At 42.1% G+C, this 14,337-nt stretch overlaps 1 protein-coding gene across 2 annotated transcripts; it reads right to left on the reverse strand.

The window, feature by feature from the left end:
* Window positions 1–615: 615 nt before the first annotated feature.
* pias2 (protein inhibitor of activated STAT, 2) lies at window positions 616–12,501 on the reverse strand (the record flags this gene model as incomplete). Of its 2 annotated transcripts, none has more annotated exons than XM_083978407.1 (14): window positions 616–2,828; window positions 3,718–3,755; window positions 3,851–3,987; window positions 4,499–4,691; window positions 5,516–5,649; window positions 6,803–6,963; window positions 7,788–7,861; window positions 8,589–8,694; window positions 8,791–8,925; window positions 9,016–9,106; window positions 9,673–9,723; window positions 9,822–9,909; window positions 10,751–10,938; window positions 12,488–12,501. In XM_083978407.1, the coding sequence occupies 14 exons, from the start codon at window positions 12,499–12,501 to the stop codon at window positions 2,592–2,594; spliced, it is 1,647 nt and encodes a 548-aa protein (XP_083834533.1). In that variant the 3' UTR covers window positions 616–2,591. The 2 variants fall into 2 exon arrangements, with proteins under 2 accessions (XP_083834533.1, XP_083834534.1); XM_083978408.1 differs by having other exon boundaries at window positions 10,751–10,935; window positions 12,488–12,500.
* Between the last annotated feature and the right edge of the window lie 1,836 nt (window positions 12,502–14,337).

The following is a 14,337-nucleotide window of genomic DNA, read 5'->3' on the forward strand; positions in this document are numbered from 1 at the left end:
TATTATAATAGATCCATGGCCAGTGTCTCTGAGTCTGAGCCGTGTCGAGTTTTTGACTGAGGTTGTACTGCCCCCTGTGGATGAGAAGCTGAACTGCTTTGCACTGATAAAAAACATTTTCATCTTCATTTTCTGAGGTGTCTTGTGATTTCCTTCTTCCTCATGCCCCAGTTTTTTGTATTCAAACTATTCCCAAAGTATTTCTGATTCTGAGTCCAGTCAATCTTCTGTCATTTCATGCATTCATGTCATTAATATATATTGATTGGCGATTTCAAACAATTTAAATTGATCAAATCATCCAATCCCTGAATATTTTCAGAATAACACACAGCAGAGAAACATTACGAATGTTTTTGAAAAGTGGTGGACAATACTTAATCTGGTTGGCTGTTTCTTCATAATGAGTTGTGTTGACCTTGGAGAAATTAGTATGACACAATCCACAGACCCTGAACACATCACCTGGCGTCAGACACAGGTTTATCATAATTACACTTTTGGGGCATGCTGCCTAAAGAGTAACCAAGTTCGTTGGAATAGAAAAAGCACATTTTAATAATAATAATAATAATAATAATAATAATAAAAAACACCCACACATGGAAACACAATTCAAACTGCTTCAAGTTCACAGATACAGAAAAACAGACAAGTCTGCACTGAACCGATTGTACTTGAACCTGGTGAAAATGGAGTCAAAGAGAAACCAGTCTGTTTACAAAGCATGAAGAGTAAAAAAAAAAAAAAAATTAAAAGAAAGAAATAAAAGAAAACGATGGCACGAGACCCTGTGGATCCACATCACCAACATCTGCCTGCAGGTGGAGAGAGACAGTTGAGGTCACAGAGACACCGACCTCCTGAAACACTCTGCTCTCATGACTGAAGCTGCTGTGTTCGACTTTATTTAACCTCATATTCAATGTTGGTTTGAACCAAAAATGACAAAAGCATATTTTCTCACCCACCGCTGACTCCTCTTTATACTGATACTTTGGTTTTATTTGTCCAGATTTTTGAAACACAAACAACAAACTGTGATTTAAAATGTATTTGTTTCCATTTTCAATTCAGAAATAAAATCTGTAGTTAAAAAAAACAAACATACTCACAACAAAATTATAATTTTAAAATTTGGGAGGGCTCTGTCTTATTACCGTCTCAACGTCAACTCATAAATATCAACACGACGTTTGAATCAAACCGACAGCGGCCGGCCTGACCTCGACATCAGCGTCTGTGGTGAGTGAGAACAGAGGAGTGTGGGTCCCTGAGATCGAGAGTTATGACACTGTAGCTGCAACACGAAGAACAAGGATGATGATGGCGTTAAAAAAAAAAAAAAGGTTCATGTCCATCACCAACATCAGCAACACACAGCGTGAGCCACAGAGGGCAGAGAGGTCAGAGGTCACACAGGGAGAAAACAAACCTTTACACTGAAAATCCTCTGAACTGTCTGTGCAGGGAATTAATCAAAAGACGAGTTAAATACTCTGGGAAATGGACTCACTGATTTCACAAGATGGAGCCAGGATGAGCCTAGTTTAGCATAATCTGATGACGTTAAGGTGTAGCTGTGACCTCACCGTTTCCTCCTGTGCGTCCTGTCCAGTCAGGTGAACAGCATCCTGACCCCCCAGCGCTCTGCACGGACTCATATCTGAACATGTGACTCAGAGAGAAGCAGGTGAGCGTATCGACGTATCGGACGAACAGAGAAACAGGAGGAGGCAGAGTGGTGCGGACCAGTATCTGAACTACATTTACACCGTTAATTCAAACTAACACTAGTTAAATTATTATTGCTCTGACTAAATTACAGCGGAACAAAGGAACAAACTTTACACTGGTGTCGACAGAGAGAAGCTGCCCTGTAAAAACGAGCTCCTCCTTCCAGCCAGCCAGTCAGTCAGTCAGTCAGTCAGTCACATGCAAAGATGCCGTGAGTCCGAGCTCCGAGCTCTTCGTCCCTCGAGCCCCGACTCTGCTCCGTAACGATGAGGCCCGGGGGTTTTCGGTCGACCACGGCCTGAACACGCTGAAGTCAGATTCGCACGTGAAAGGCAAAACAAATTGGTATAAATGAAGAGTTCATGCCATGGGAGGAGCTCTTGACCTCTCGTGAGGCGACTGCGAGGATGGGTTACTACGGTGTTTCTGTATGTCTGAGGAGCGGCTGCGTGGTCACTGTGAAACTGTACAAACCGAACACAAGGGAGACGACCGACTGGTTAAGGCAACGTTTCTGCTCTGATATGAACACAGACGTGACGTGGGAGGGGTTCGTCTGCTCCGCATCAGCGAGCGATAGGTGAAGAGTGACAGGTCGAACCACACCAGAACCACCAGAAACCTTTGTCTCGCTGCATTGTAATAAAAGTTATGACAACAAGGCGTTTGGGAAAGCTGTCCTCATGATTCACGACTTCAAACCGTTCACCATCCTGCCACAGGATAAAAACCCCAGAGATGCTCCTGCTCCGGCTGCTCGGGTCACCAAAGAGCTCATTTATACCAATTTGGATGCTTCCATGTTAAAACACGGCCACGGAAACCAGGCCTGAAAAGGTCCAGAGAGACGTGGCTCAGTCTAGAGAAATGATGTCCGAGATGCCACTGTCCGTTCCCCCTCCCCCGCCGCCCCCTCCTCCTCCACCTCCCCCTCCTCCTGTGATGACCCGGGTTTCGTGGATGGAGCTGGTGGCGTGGGAGCTGGTGTCGTAGTGGCTGCTGGAGGAGACCAGGGCGGAGCTGGTGCTGGCTGCGGCGGCGCTCTGCATGCTGCTGGTCAGGTTGTCCAGGAACATCTGAGGCCGGTAATGCTGAGCGGGGAGAAACACAGACACACACACACCGATCAGGACCAAGATCATCCGTGAACTACCACATACACACACCGGGACATCTACAATATTCATTTTCTCATTTGATCAGCTAATATTTAATGGCCTCAGTCACACAGGAACACACGGTGTGAACTCATCAACATGTTACACCACCGTCCACAAGCTTAAACTGAAGAAAGCTCAAAATGAACAAATATACACAGAAATTCATGAATGCACAAAAAAAGGAGTCACAAATGTATTTGGGGATTTATATGTATATGTGACTTAAAACACAAAAACATTTTCAATGCACGCAGAAATATGTTTCATCTCATTGTAAGGACATATACTAAATAATAAGATTAGTAAACATATTTGTGATGCACACACAAATATTTCTTATTTTAAATATGTGCAATCCACAAATGTACACATGTAAAAGTATTTGCGATCTTCATCAAATACATATTTGGAGGTTGTTGCACTGATATATGAACTGTCAAACCCGCATTTATTAAGTGCTTTTAATTTGTAAACTTCCCTGCATTTGTGTTTGCCCGTTTTGAGACTCCCCTGACATGACTCGATTCACAAATGTGTTTTTTCTAAGAGGGGATCGTCTGTAGCCAATCAGATGTCTCTCCTTTACAGCCAATCACACGAGTGCCTCCCCAGGAGGGGTGTTTGAAAATGTTTTTGTGAATTCTTTTTTATCCTTTCCTTATTTATTCATTTTGAGATTAAGCACTGAGGGGAAAAACATATGAGAATGAAGTTCTGTGAAGAATAAAATCACAATATGTAAAAAAGTCATAGTCTTACAAATAAGTTGTAATATTCAATGGAAAGAGAAAACAAACACACACATTACAAACAAACATACCTGAGGATCTGCTTGAATTAATGAAAACAAATCCAGACCTGCATGTGAAAGAGCATAAAAGCAGTTAATCAGCAGCACAGCAGCGTGTGAGGTAGCAGAAAGCTCCCAGTCGTTCCTTGTGTGGCTGACTCACTCTGCATGTCCGTGGGGATGGAGGCCAGGGTGGAGGGGTGGAAGGGAACTGCATAGTCGGCCAGTGTGGAGGTCAGAAACGACGGGTCCAGAGACTGGATGTTTGGCATGCGCACAGTGGGCTGGTAGGTCAACACGCTGAGGAGGAGACAGCGGAGCGGTGACTCGGAGGCTTCGCTTACAAACATCTGTTACTGCACCACATTAAAGCAGAAGTAAGCAATATTTTTGTGTTAATATAAGTCTTAAATAGTTATATCTTCCGACAGCAATCACTTACATAGAGTGTTTGGACCGAAACACAGGTCTCTCGGTCACTCTGCTCTGCTGTAAGCTGAGGAGAAAACTTTCCTTGTATCCTACAAGCTTTATCCAATGAGGAGAGAGAACGGCATGAAGGGCTGTGTGTGCAGCCAAGGGATGCGCGTGAATGTGGTGACGTAGGGACGAGGACCAATAGATCCATGACGAGGGCGGGGGCTGCTAACGCCATCGGCTGACAAGAAGTTAGCCAAAACGACTGGATCGCTTACTTCTGCTTTAACCAGCTGTGTGACCTCTGACAGAAAACCAAAGAGACTGACACATGGATGTGAGTGGTGCAGATCTGTCTGTGGCTATACAGAACCTCAGCGAAGCGCCTGCTCACCCTTTTGCATGCATCTCCTCGCTCTTGGTAATGTAAACGCAGCGTTTCTTCAGCGGAGGGTCGGCGTCCTCTTCGTCGTCGTCGTCGTCATCGTCGGAGGAGGAGCTTTCCAGAGTGAGATCTATCACGTCAGCCTTCTTGGTGGAGCTGGGCTCAGTCGAGTGAGGGACCACCGACAGCTGGCGCATAGGAGCTGAAGTAAAAGGAGACAAAGGTTAAAGGATAAATCTGCTGTTTTATCCGTTAGAGTGACTTTCTATGCTTGACTTTCAGCCACAAGGCACTGGTTTCCATTGATGACTACATTAATCAAAATAACGCAAATGCAGAGTTTCATTTTTATATGTTCAGTCACTTCTTTCTCACAAGCATTATTTAAACAGGAGGACTGTTTTTCAAAGTATTTAGGACAGGGGTGTCTAAACTTTTTGCAAAGAGGGCCAGATTTGGTGATTTGAAAATGTGTTGGGGGCCGACCATTCAGTCTGACATCCTTTGAACCAATAACAAATTAACTATTTAATACATGTTTTTATTGCAAATGGCATTCTTTTCATTTCTTCATATGGAATATAAGTAAATCTAAACAGGTTTTTACCGAAATCACTCTGCTTTTCATATTTGAAGACCACATAAAATGAAGAAAAAAGTTTGTCTGGAAAAAAAAAACTTTCAGGAAGCTTAAACAAACACATTATATTATATACTATATTAGAAATGGGCTGGAAAGGGTCAAGGGTTGTGCGGCCAGAGTGCAGCCACAGGTCTGCTGCCATCTTCTGGTGAAATGTAAAATAGCTTTTTTTCCCAAGGAGGACTATAGCCTCTGCATATCCCACTGATGTTTTTTATTAAATTTGCAGTGGGGTTATGAAATGAACCTTATCAGAGAACACAGAACATGTTAGCAGGATGCAAGCAAGCAAGCAAAGGTTAGAGTCCGGGTTAGTGCGTCCCTGCACGGATAAGCGGTACAGATGATTCAGGGGTGGATGGGTATCAGGATGATAAACTTACCCTCCACTTTAGGAACCGACTGAGACGGGACCTTGACCGCCTCCTTCTTTGGCCGCATGGGACACCAGGTTCCGTCCTCCTGAAACTTGATTTCATCCACATCCGAGCAGTCGTTCAGGATCTCCAGGAACAAACTGGACACGGAATAAAACACATCAGTCATCAGTGTACTTGAACTGGTCATACAGGAAGACAGAGAGCCTGTCCCAATATGCACACTCGATCACACTTACACACTTGGGCACTTGGCGTGCGCGTTCATGGGCTTAGTGTCAGTGCGCAAGTGTGTCCCATTTCTCCAACAACCCACACTTAAGGTAAGACCGCATCCGAGCGGTATTTGGCCAAGTATAAATCCCACAATGCACCACGGTGAAGTCCGCCGTCACTGGGAGGCACAAGCCACGTAGGAAATGCGATTGAATTAATCTCCATAAAATGAAATTAACTTTCTATCTCATAATTATGACTTTTTAATGTCATATTTTATATTCATCATGCTCTATTCATGTTTTTATTTCTTCGTTTTTCTTGTTTGTTTTATTTACTTACATAGTTGGGCTTATACATTTATGATTTGAATCTTGCGCATAGAGACACTTTAGGAGTAGATGAGACTGTGATCCAGCAGCACTGTTTATTAAAGCTGTTGCTGTGCTGTGTGCGTGTGTGTGTCGTAGTTGTGCTACTGTGCGCAATGGCACAGGCTGCACTTGTCAAGTATGTCCCGATTGCTTTTAAATCTCCACCCACACGCTTGGCCACTTAATCCATGCTTGCACACTATATGCAAATATACGTTCCGCCGGCAAAACGTCACCAAAGTGTGTGCGTAACCAAGCGCACTGAGCCAAGTGTGGAGAAATGGGACAGGCCCTGAGTTTGTTGGCGAGTCCCTCAGTTCAGAGGAGTTTGATATAAACATGAAGAAATTCTACAGAAGTTAATCAATTCAAACCTGTTTATTGTATATAGTATTTTAGCTATGGTCCAGCCCTTTAATACTGAGTGGCTCTGGGTGTTCAGTGGTCGACCATCACACCACATGTCTGCACTGTCTATACAGTTTGGTTTTCTGGTGAGGTGGGGCCGTATTTACTGATATCATCCCCCCTTCCTTTCCTTTCCTGATGGCACAACTGAACTCCTGCCTTTCCCCCTTTTGATATACAGATGTAGATGCATTAATGTGTGAAGCCACTGTTATAAACACTGATCACTTCACGTCTGGTAGTTTTATAAAACCAAACTATTCTGTTAGAGGGGTGTGAAGTAAAGAAAACGTACCCGTCGATGATGAGACTCTCGTACGCGGCCTTCTTGTCACACACAGGGCAGATCCATGTGGGTTTCTTCTCGTTCATCTGCAGGTAGAGGGCGGCATCGAAACACTGCAGGTGAGAGCAGGTCACCGCCCGGCATGGCACCGTCAGACGCATCTTACCCAGCTGGAGGAGGATGAGACACACTAAGGTTAGCATGAGCACAAGAGCTGAAATTATCGTACTGACCCGAATATAAGACGACCAGCCTTTTTTAAAAATCTGTTTTTGGAAAAAATACTTTTTTAAGACAAAATCAAAGATGAACTGAATCTTTTTAAATTCATGTTTTCAGTGTCAGTGAAATAACAACTGGTAGATTGCAATAAATCAGCAGTGGTTGAAATATTTATAATACCATTATGTAACTGTAACTGTAATATACGTAGTATTCCTCTTGCCGGTTAAAAACTAATGTGACTTTACCATATCTGAACCTCCGTCCAGTTAGACTGTTTACCTGCCTTGGGCTATAGGGTTAGCGTGTGCGTGTGTGCCGCAAGAAAAATATTTGCGGGGTATTTCAAACACTGATCATCACCATTCTTAAAATTGGCATCATAACTCCTCTGTTGTTTGCTAACTTGTCCGACCTTTGAACCACTTTTTCCCAGTGGGTCTTTGTGTCACGGCTGCTTCTCTCCAGATCACTGGCGTGTGTGAGTGAGAGGAAGAAAAGCTCTGACTTGCTTAGTGAGAAGTCGTTTGGCGTCACCCGTTGGTTTGTATGTATAAATGTTGAGACTTTTTTTGAGTGTTTTCGAGGGGGGGAAAATACTGTCTTATATTTGGGTCAATATGGTCATTCACACACCTTTATTCACACAGCGAAAAGTGCTATAAACAGTAACACCTAGAGTTACCTAATACCATAACCGTATAGACGCAGACACAAGCAGGCAACAGCGTTAACTATAATCAGATGAACATGAGACAGAAGCTTCATTTACCGGACACATGAGTGAGACTCGGAGGCTCGTTGTGGCGACCTCACTGTCGGGATCTGCTGTCAGCTTCTCTTTAACTGGAACAAAGCAGGAAGAGGAAACATTTCATTTCATCTGACAAAAACAAGTTACGGCACCAAAAAGAAAGTAACTGATAAATGATAACGACACGCAGAGGACCTGCCTCCACTAATGTTGTGAACCAATATGTGAGAAACTTGGTTTCTATATTTAAAGAAAGGAATTAGTGAAACCTGATTTCTTTATGTTTTCTGACTTTTGTCACGCAGGTATGAATGTGAGGAAGACTCCCATGTGCTGTCCACTAAAGCACACTAAACTACAGCAGAGACTTAAAATGAGGAAGTACATTCTTTCAAAATAAGATGCAGGGGAACCAGGTTAGTGCATGTGACCTGAGTGACATCTACAGTATTATGTAATGTTAATGCTCTAAAAAATCTTTAGATTCGTGAAGATTTGTAAATGTTTTTTTTTTTTTCCCATAATATGCTTATTATCCTCCTGATTAAATCTATTATGAAAACATATTGACATCATGTCCCACAGTCTGTGGTTTTATCTTGTCTTCCTGTTGTGTTTTGAGTTTATTCTCACTTACAATAAAGGAAAGCATCAAATTCTCAAGTCTGAGAAACTGAGACCAGCTGATATCTGACATTACTGCCTTTTCAGTCATAGAAATAGTACCCGATTAAATTCCTGTTGATCAACTTATCAATCAAAAAACTAATGGTTGCAGCTCTAGTCAGGTGTGTTGGTGACAGGCGACTGTGTAGTTACTCAGTGCTCTGGAGTGGTCTGGGTTCCTGATGCCCTTCATCCGCAGCCTCTGCAGCAGCAGCGGAGACGTCAGCTGCCTCACCAGGTACACGGACATGGAGTAGGTCTGAAAAACAGTCAGTCACACAAACTGTTACCGAGCCCACACAAAAAAACAACAACAAATAGCTGCATAGATTCGGGTAGGTTCGTGTGCTCTCACTTTTCCAATCTCAGGTGCCCACGTCACTGAGATCTGGTTGGGTACTGCGGACGAGAGTCTGACGAGGGAGGTGATGTTCAGGGGTCTTCCTGGTCTCTTCTGTTCCACACCGTTTTTTGGCGGCGGTGCGTAACCCTGCAGGAATATAACACATGGTTAGTGTCTTCATTGTGAAGCATTGACGCTGGACTGGTGTTATTGTTGGTCTGTGAGACAAGTACTTACTGGCAAAGGGAAAAGTTTCCCATTGACCTTTATACACAGACTGTTGGGGTAATTATCCTCCTGGGGGCAACTCGTCTCTGACAAACAAAACCTGATGACAAAGAGGGACATTTAAGAACCTGAATACATTTTATAACTAACTCTTCACTAAAATTAAATTAACAAAAGATTTAAAGGGACAACGAGGAGTTTTGGAAAAGCGAAGCGTTTTCACACTACATTTATGAGCCTCCGCGCGCACCGTAGAATTCTTCGACCGGCGCAAGACGGACTCATGTTTTCATTCATCAAGAATTAAAGTCAGAGGTTCAAAGAGGTTCAGTTACCGTCGTAGTTCCGACCATAAACGGCGTCCGCGAAATCGAAAGTAAGGAAACGCTGGTCGGCTCGCCCAGCATTTCCACCATTAATTAAAATAACAAAATAACGATAGAGACAAAACGATATATTTATCGAAAATGGAGCCATCAACAAGTGTGGGTAGCATAGATTCATCCACATTAACGTGAGACTTTTTTTATGACCAAATAGAAACTCCTCGTTGTCCCTTTAAGTGTTTTGACTCAGACCAGATTCAACAAGAAAACATTCATCAAGCTATCTCTCAGGATGCATCATCTGAAGTTGCAAAGACTTTAAAGATCCAGAAAATCTCACCTCAGCTGAATCTGAACCATATAGTCCCTCCTGCCTCCTGGTAGAAAGTCCCTGTAAAACAAACATGGTTCAAACTGTGTTGTCTTTTCCATCACACACAGCCACATGTTCCTCAGTGATCGTCATACATCCACCGTCACCAGTCCTACCTGGATATGCAGACTTCTCGAACCTGCTGTGGCGTCAAGGCAAAGATGAAATATTTTTCTTGATGGTATCTCTGTGCAGTGTTCGCTCCTGCAGACACACATGACAACCAGGAGGGGTCACACACACACCGCTGCTCTTCACACAACTGAATTACCACGACCCACACACAAACCCACAAGGTATAACTTCAGATTAAACCTTGTCAGATTGTAATTCACCATTGTTTCCCTTTATATAGATCCCACTGCACCAACACTCCCCACACGCGTTGCCTCTTCCTTGATCAGCGGTGGTAATACACGTTGTTGTATGTGGTTTATACAGAGATAGAGCTGAACAATTAATTAAATATCATCAGGACTGTTTGTATGTTTATAGTCATATCTGTATATTTTTTCTGTGAAATGTAAAAAATATCTGTATCTGTCAAAACAACTGCAATATGACTTTTTGTATATTGTTCATATACTGTATGTACTTGTTTTACATTTTTGTAACATTGTAGTAACAGGACACGGTTAATTTCCTTGACTCTACATCCTGCTGACTTCTCTGACCAACACTTGAAGATAAAACGACCTAGGAAACAGCTCGGCCACATTCACATCACAGGGTGACAGAGACAGAAAAGATTCCCATGTGAATGACAATCATGTCAGGAGGATATATTATTGATTACTGAGACAGCTGATATGAAAGCTGTTGCTAGTCCATAGCTTGTAATTATGAAGTCCTGACTTGTTTTTTTTAACATTATTAAATATCTGAAAAATAATGTTTTTTACTCAATACAAAAGCTATTATGCTGGAGAACATAACGTTTGTTATCCATCTACAACTGGGATGCCATATCTACAACAACACCATTATGGCAGAACCTATAGAGTTAAATAAGTTTAAACCAGAAGAGAGAGGAAACAGCACGGACCCAGACTTGAAGGCTTGATCAGGACGTCCAGCACATCATAGAAGGGCAGGGGCTTCATCTGCACATCAGGGTGGACGGGGGGGATGAGGGGGGTCGACTGCTGGAGATTCATACTGGTTTCGATGTTGGGCCAAGCGGCTGTTTCACCGGTCAACAGGCTCAAGTCTGCGTTACAGGACTGACTCCTGCTAAAAGAGATATTCACTCACAGTTACTATCGTCAAAGCAAACTTGAAATCAGGTGTGTTAAAACTCTCACCTATGTATACAAACTTCACCTTTTTTTTAATCATCTGTTAAAATCCCATACATTAAGCTAAATTTCAAAAATCATATCAAATAATCTTAATACTTATGCCCTTTATTTGTAAATTGCCATATAGCTAACTTCAGCATTAACAGCTAGTTACATACAGTCTATAAGAAAGGTTGTTACTTCAGCATCAAACTTGATTCCTTAACAAATGAAACCTTTCCTCTACTGATAACCACGCTTACAAGGACTAACTTTCAGAAACTGTTGCACTGAATCATCTGGTCTGCCCTGAAGAAGTACATGATGGCAGGACATTTTATAAACTCACGTAACACCAATAGAAAACACACAAATTGTTGCTGTAATAAATTAGAAAACATTTGTCTTGTCATAAGGTACAACATGGATTTTAATGGCTTTAGTGTAAAGGTCTTGGATTCAACCTGTCTTGAGCACAGAGGGAAGCTATAAACTGCACATCTGGGTGTGTAATGATGTGTCAGTCCTGTTAACACCTGCAGCAAATCCTTTCATGCAGGTGTTCATGTTCATGTTCAGACTTGACCTTCTTCTCCAGCCCTGCAGATCCCCCCTACTTACAGGTTTACCAAACTTTACACTCCCACTTAACAAGCGCCAACCCTTTTTGGCCCTTATTACAACCCGTAGAAGCTCCCGTGTGTTTACAAAACCTACATAACGCCCGAGGAGCCTGTCCCAGCTCAGAGCAGCTGTTATCCTCCTTGTAGCACACACATCAAAACAACCCACCTTTCCCTACTGTCTGACTTAGTTATACAGCTGTTTATCAATCAGATTCTGGTTTAGTGCAACTATATGACTGAATTAACTACCTGCTAACATCCACTTCTCTGTGGGAGCACCAACAATTCACTCAGCAGCTCGATAACAAATACACAAAAAACACTGTTTTCAACATGACAGCGCACTGGGATCAATAAAAAAAAAGCTAAAACGATGAATTTAAACTGTAAAAACTGTGCTGGTCCAGACACCCAATGCACATTGTGTTAACTTCTTTTTTTTTAAACTAGCTAGGTGTTTATGGTGTTTTTAGCTGCTCGACCTCGGTTTCCCTACACAAGTCGATTTATAACTCGCGAGTTAATAACAACAGTAAATATCAACGTGTTTAGATACTGGCTGCAGTAACTAGTTCATGGTTTTTGTGTAATCCCAGCTGTGTGTGCAGCGAGCTAATAACAACAACAACAACAACAGTCTCTAGGCGATTGGCTAAGTAACTGTTAGCATCGAGGCTAACTACCGAGTCGTAAACGATCTGTTGTTGTGGGGAAGAAGGAAAAAAAAAGCTCCTTTCCTGTCCTGGCAGTGCTCTGTCCTCTCGGCCCATCGGCCCAGGAAACTGTACACAGATTATTGTGTTCGTTACAAGTCATCGATGCACGGCGCAGTGTTCACACAAGCAAGTGTCAATCAGTGTTTTTCTCTTCGCCTACCCGAAACTCCTCATTCTCCACCATCTTGTTGTTCAGGTCATCCCGCCCAGCGCGCAGCACTTCCGGGTGACGCCACAGCAGCTGCGCACCGGAGATCCGGTACCTCCTCCTCCTCCTTCTCCTCCACCACTCCCTCCTCCTCCTGCTTCTTCTTGTTCTTTCTTTTTCTTTAGTTTTTCTAAAGAAACTGCCGAGGCATCTCCTGCCTCGCCCGCCTCCTCCTCCAAACTACAGCATTTTCTTTTGTCTATTTCCTGTTCACCTGCCTCATATTGAGGTTTCCTAAAGATTATCATGTTTTTTATTTGTTTTTTAATGTATCCTATATTAGGCTACTGATGTTTTCTTTTCCTGTAGGCTATGTGTTTTACTCTTACGGTCTATGGACATGGACTCTATCTATCTATCTATCTATCTATCTATCTATCTATCTATCTATCTATCTATCTATCTATCTATCTATCTATCTATCTATCTATCTATATATCTATCTATCTATCTATCTATCTATCTATCTATCTATCTATCTATCTATCTATCTATCTGTATTCTTTATTTTAGACACATAGTCCATCTGACAATTAAGAACATTAAAAGACAGACAGAGAATGGGGGGAAATACATGATTGTGCAGTAGCCTACCATAAGTCATTGCCATTAAAAGAACATTTTATATAAATATACACGAACCATGAGGCACAAGACAGAATTTACTGTAAAAAAGGGTCAAGCTAACATGCCACTGCAGTCTTGTCTTCTTATTGACAATAAAAATCTTGAATCTTGAATTGAATCTCAGTGGTCATTTTCAGCCTCGCCCATGAAGCGGTGTCCTCCCCTATCAGTAGTCATTATAACACCGTACCACATGTTTTATCATGAATACCAATGAGATTATTGGATTATTGATTCATTTACAGTAAAAGGGTTCATGTAATGTAGCAAGGTGACAAAATACTGTCCGTTGTCACCTAGGAAATACCACCTTGCAGGGACTGCACACGAATCTGATGCCTTCTATGCTGTGGCACATCATGTCCTTTTACTGTAACTCAGCTCAAACAGTGGTAAGGATGGCTCAGACTGTTTTTTCAAAACCAGAAGAAAATTGAAAACGGCTTCAGCTTCACTTAATGCACTGGCAGATGTGTAAGGTTTGGATATGCTATTAACATTTAATTATGATAGTAGGCTATGTGTCAGAAATCTACACAATTTATACAGTCCATTATGTACTGTTTACCATTACATTTTCAAATGTTAAAATGTGCATGTTTAAAAACTGTCACAGTAACCTCATGAATTTAGTCCTCCTAGGCTTTGGTTAGTTTTGTGACACTTGACCTTAGAATAAGTATAGCTAAGTAAAGCTACTGCTTGAAAACTTTATCTGTCTCCATCCAACTGTTTCTTTTATCAGCGATCCATTGCATTAAACATGTAGGCCTATCTCAACTGAGCACGCACTGTCATTATTTCATAGGGAGTTTTCTTTAGCAGGATATGTGCTCTCCCCGTGCCACACTGCCCCTGACTCCATGGACTGGAGACTCAACCAGTGATTTAAAAAAAAAAAACGGTCACATGAACATTTCACCACTGTAAATTTGGAATTTTTTGACAAATATATTTCTCCCAGAATTTCAGGCTGAGTCTAAGAAAATCTAACCTGTTGCAGAAACTACAAAACTTTAGGAAGAATAGCCTACAGTTAGATCAGATTTGGGATGGTGTGATGCATGGTGAAAATGGCATTTTCACCATGCTAAAAACAGGACTAAAACTTCCTAGGGAAAGCCATGGCAGAAATTTGTAAATTTATCAACTGTTTTCTTCTACTTTAATAGGAA

Source organism: Trachurus trachurus (assembly GCF_905171665.1).
Source record: "Trachurus trachurus genome assembly, chromosome: 9".
NCBI classification, from domain to species: Eukaryota; Metazoa; Chordata; class Actinopteri; order Carangiformes; family Carangidae; genus Trachurus; species Trachurus trachurus.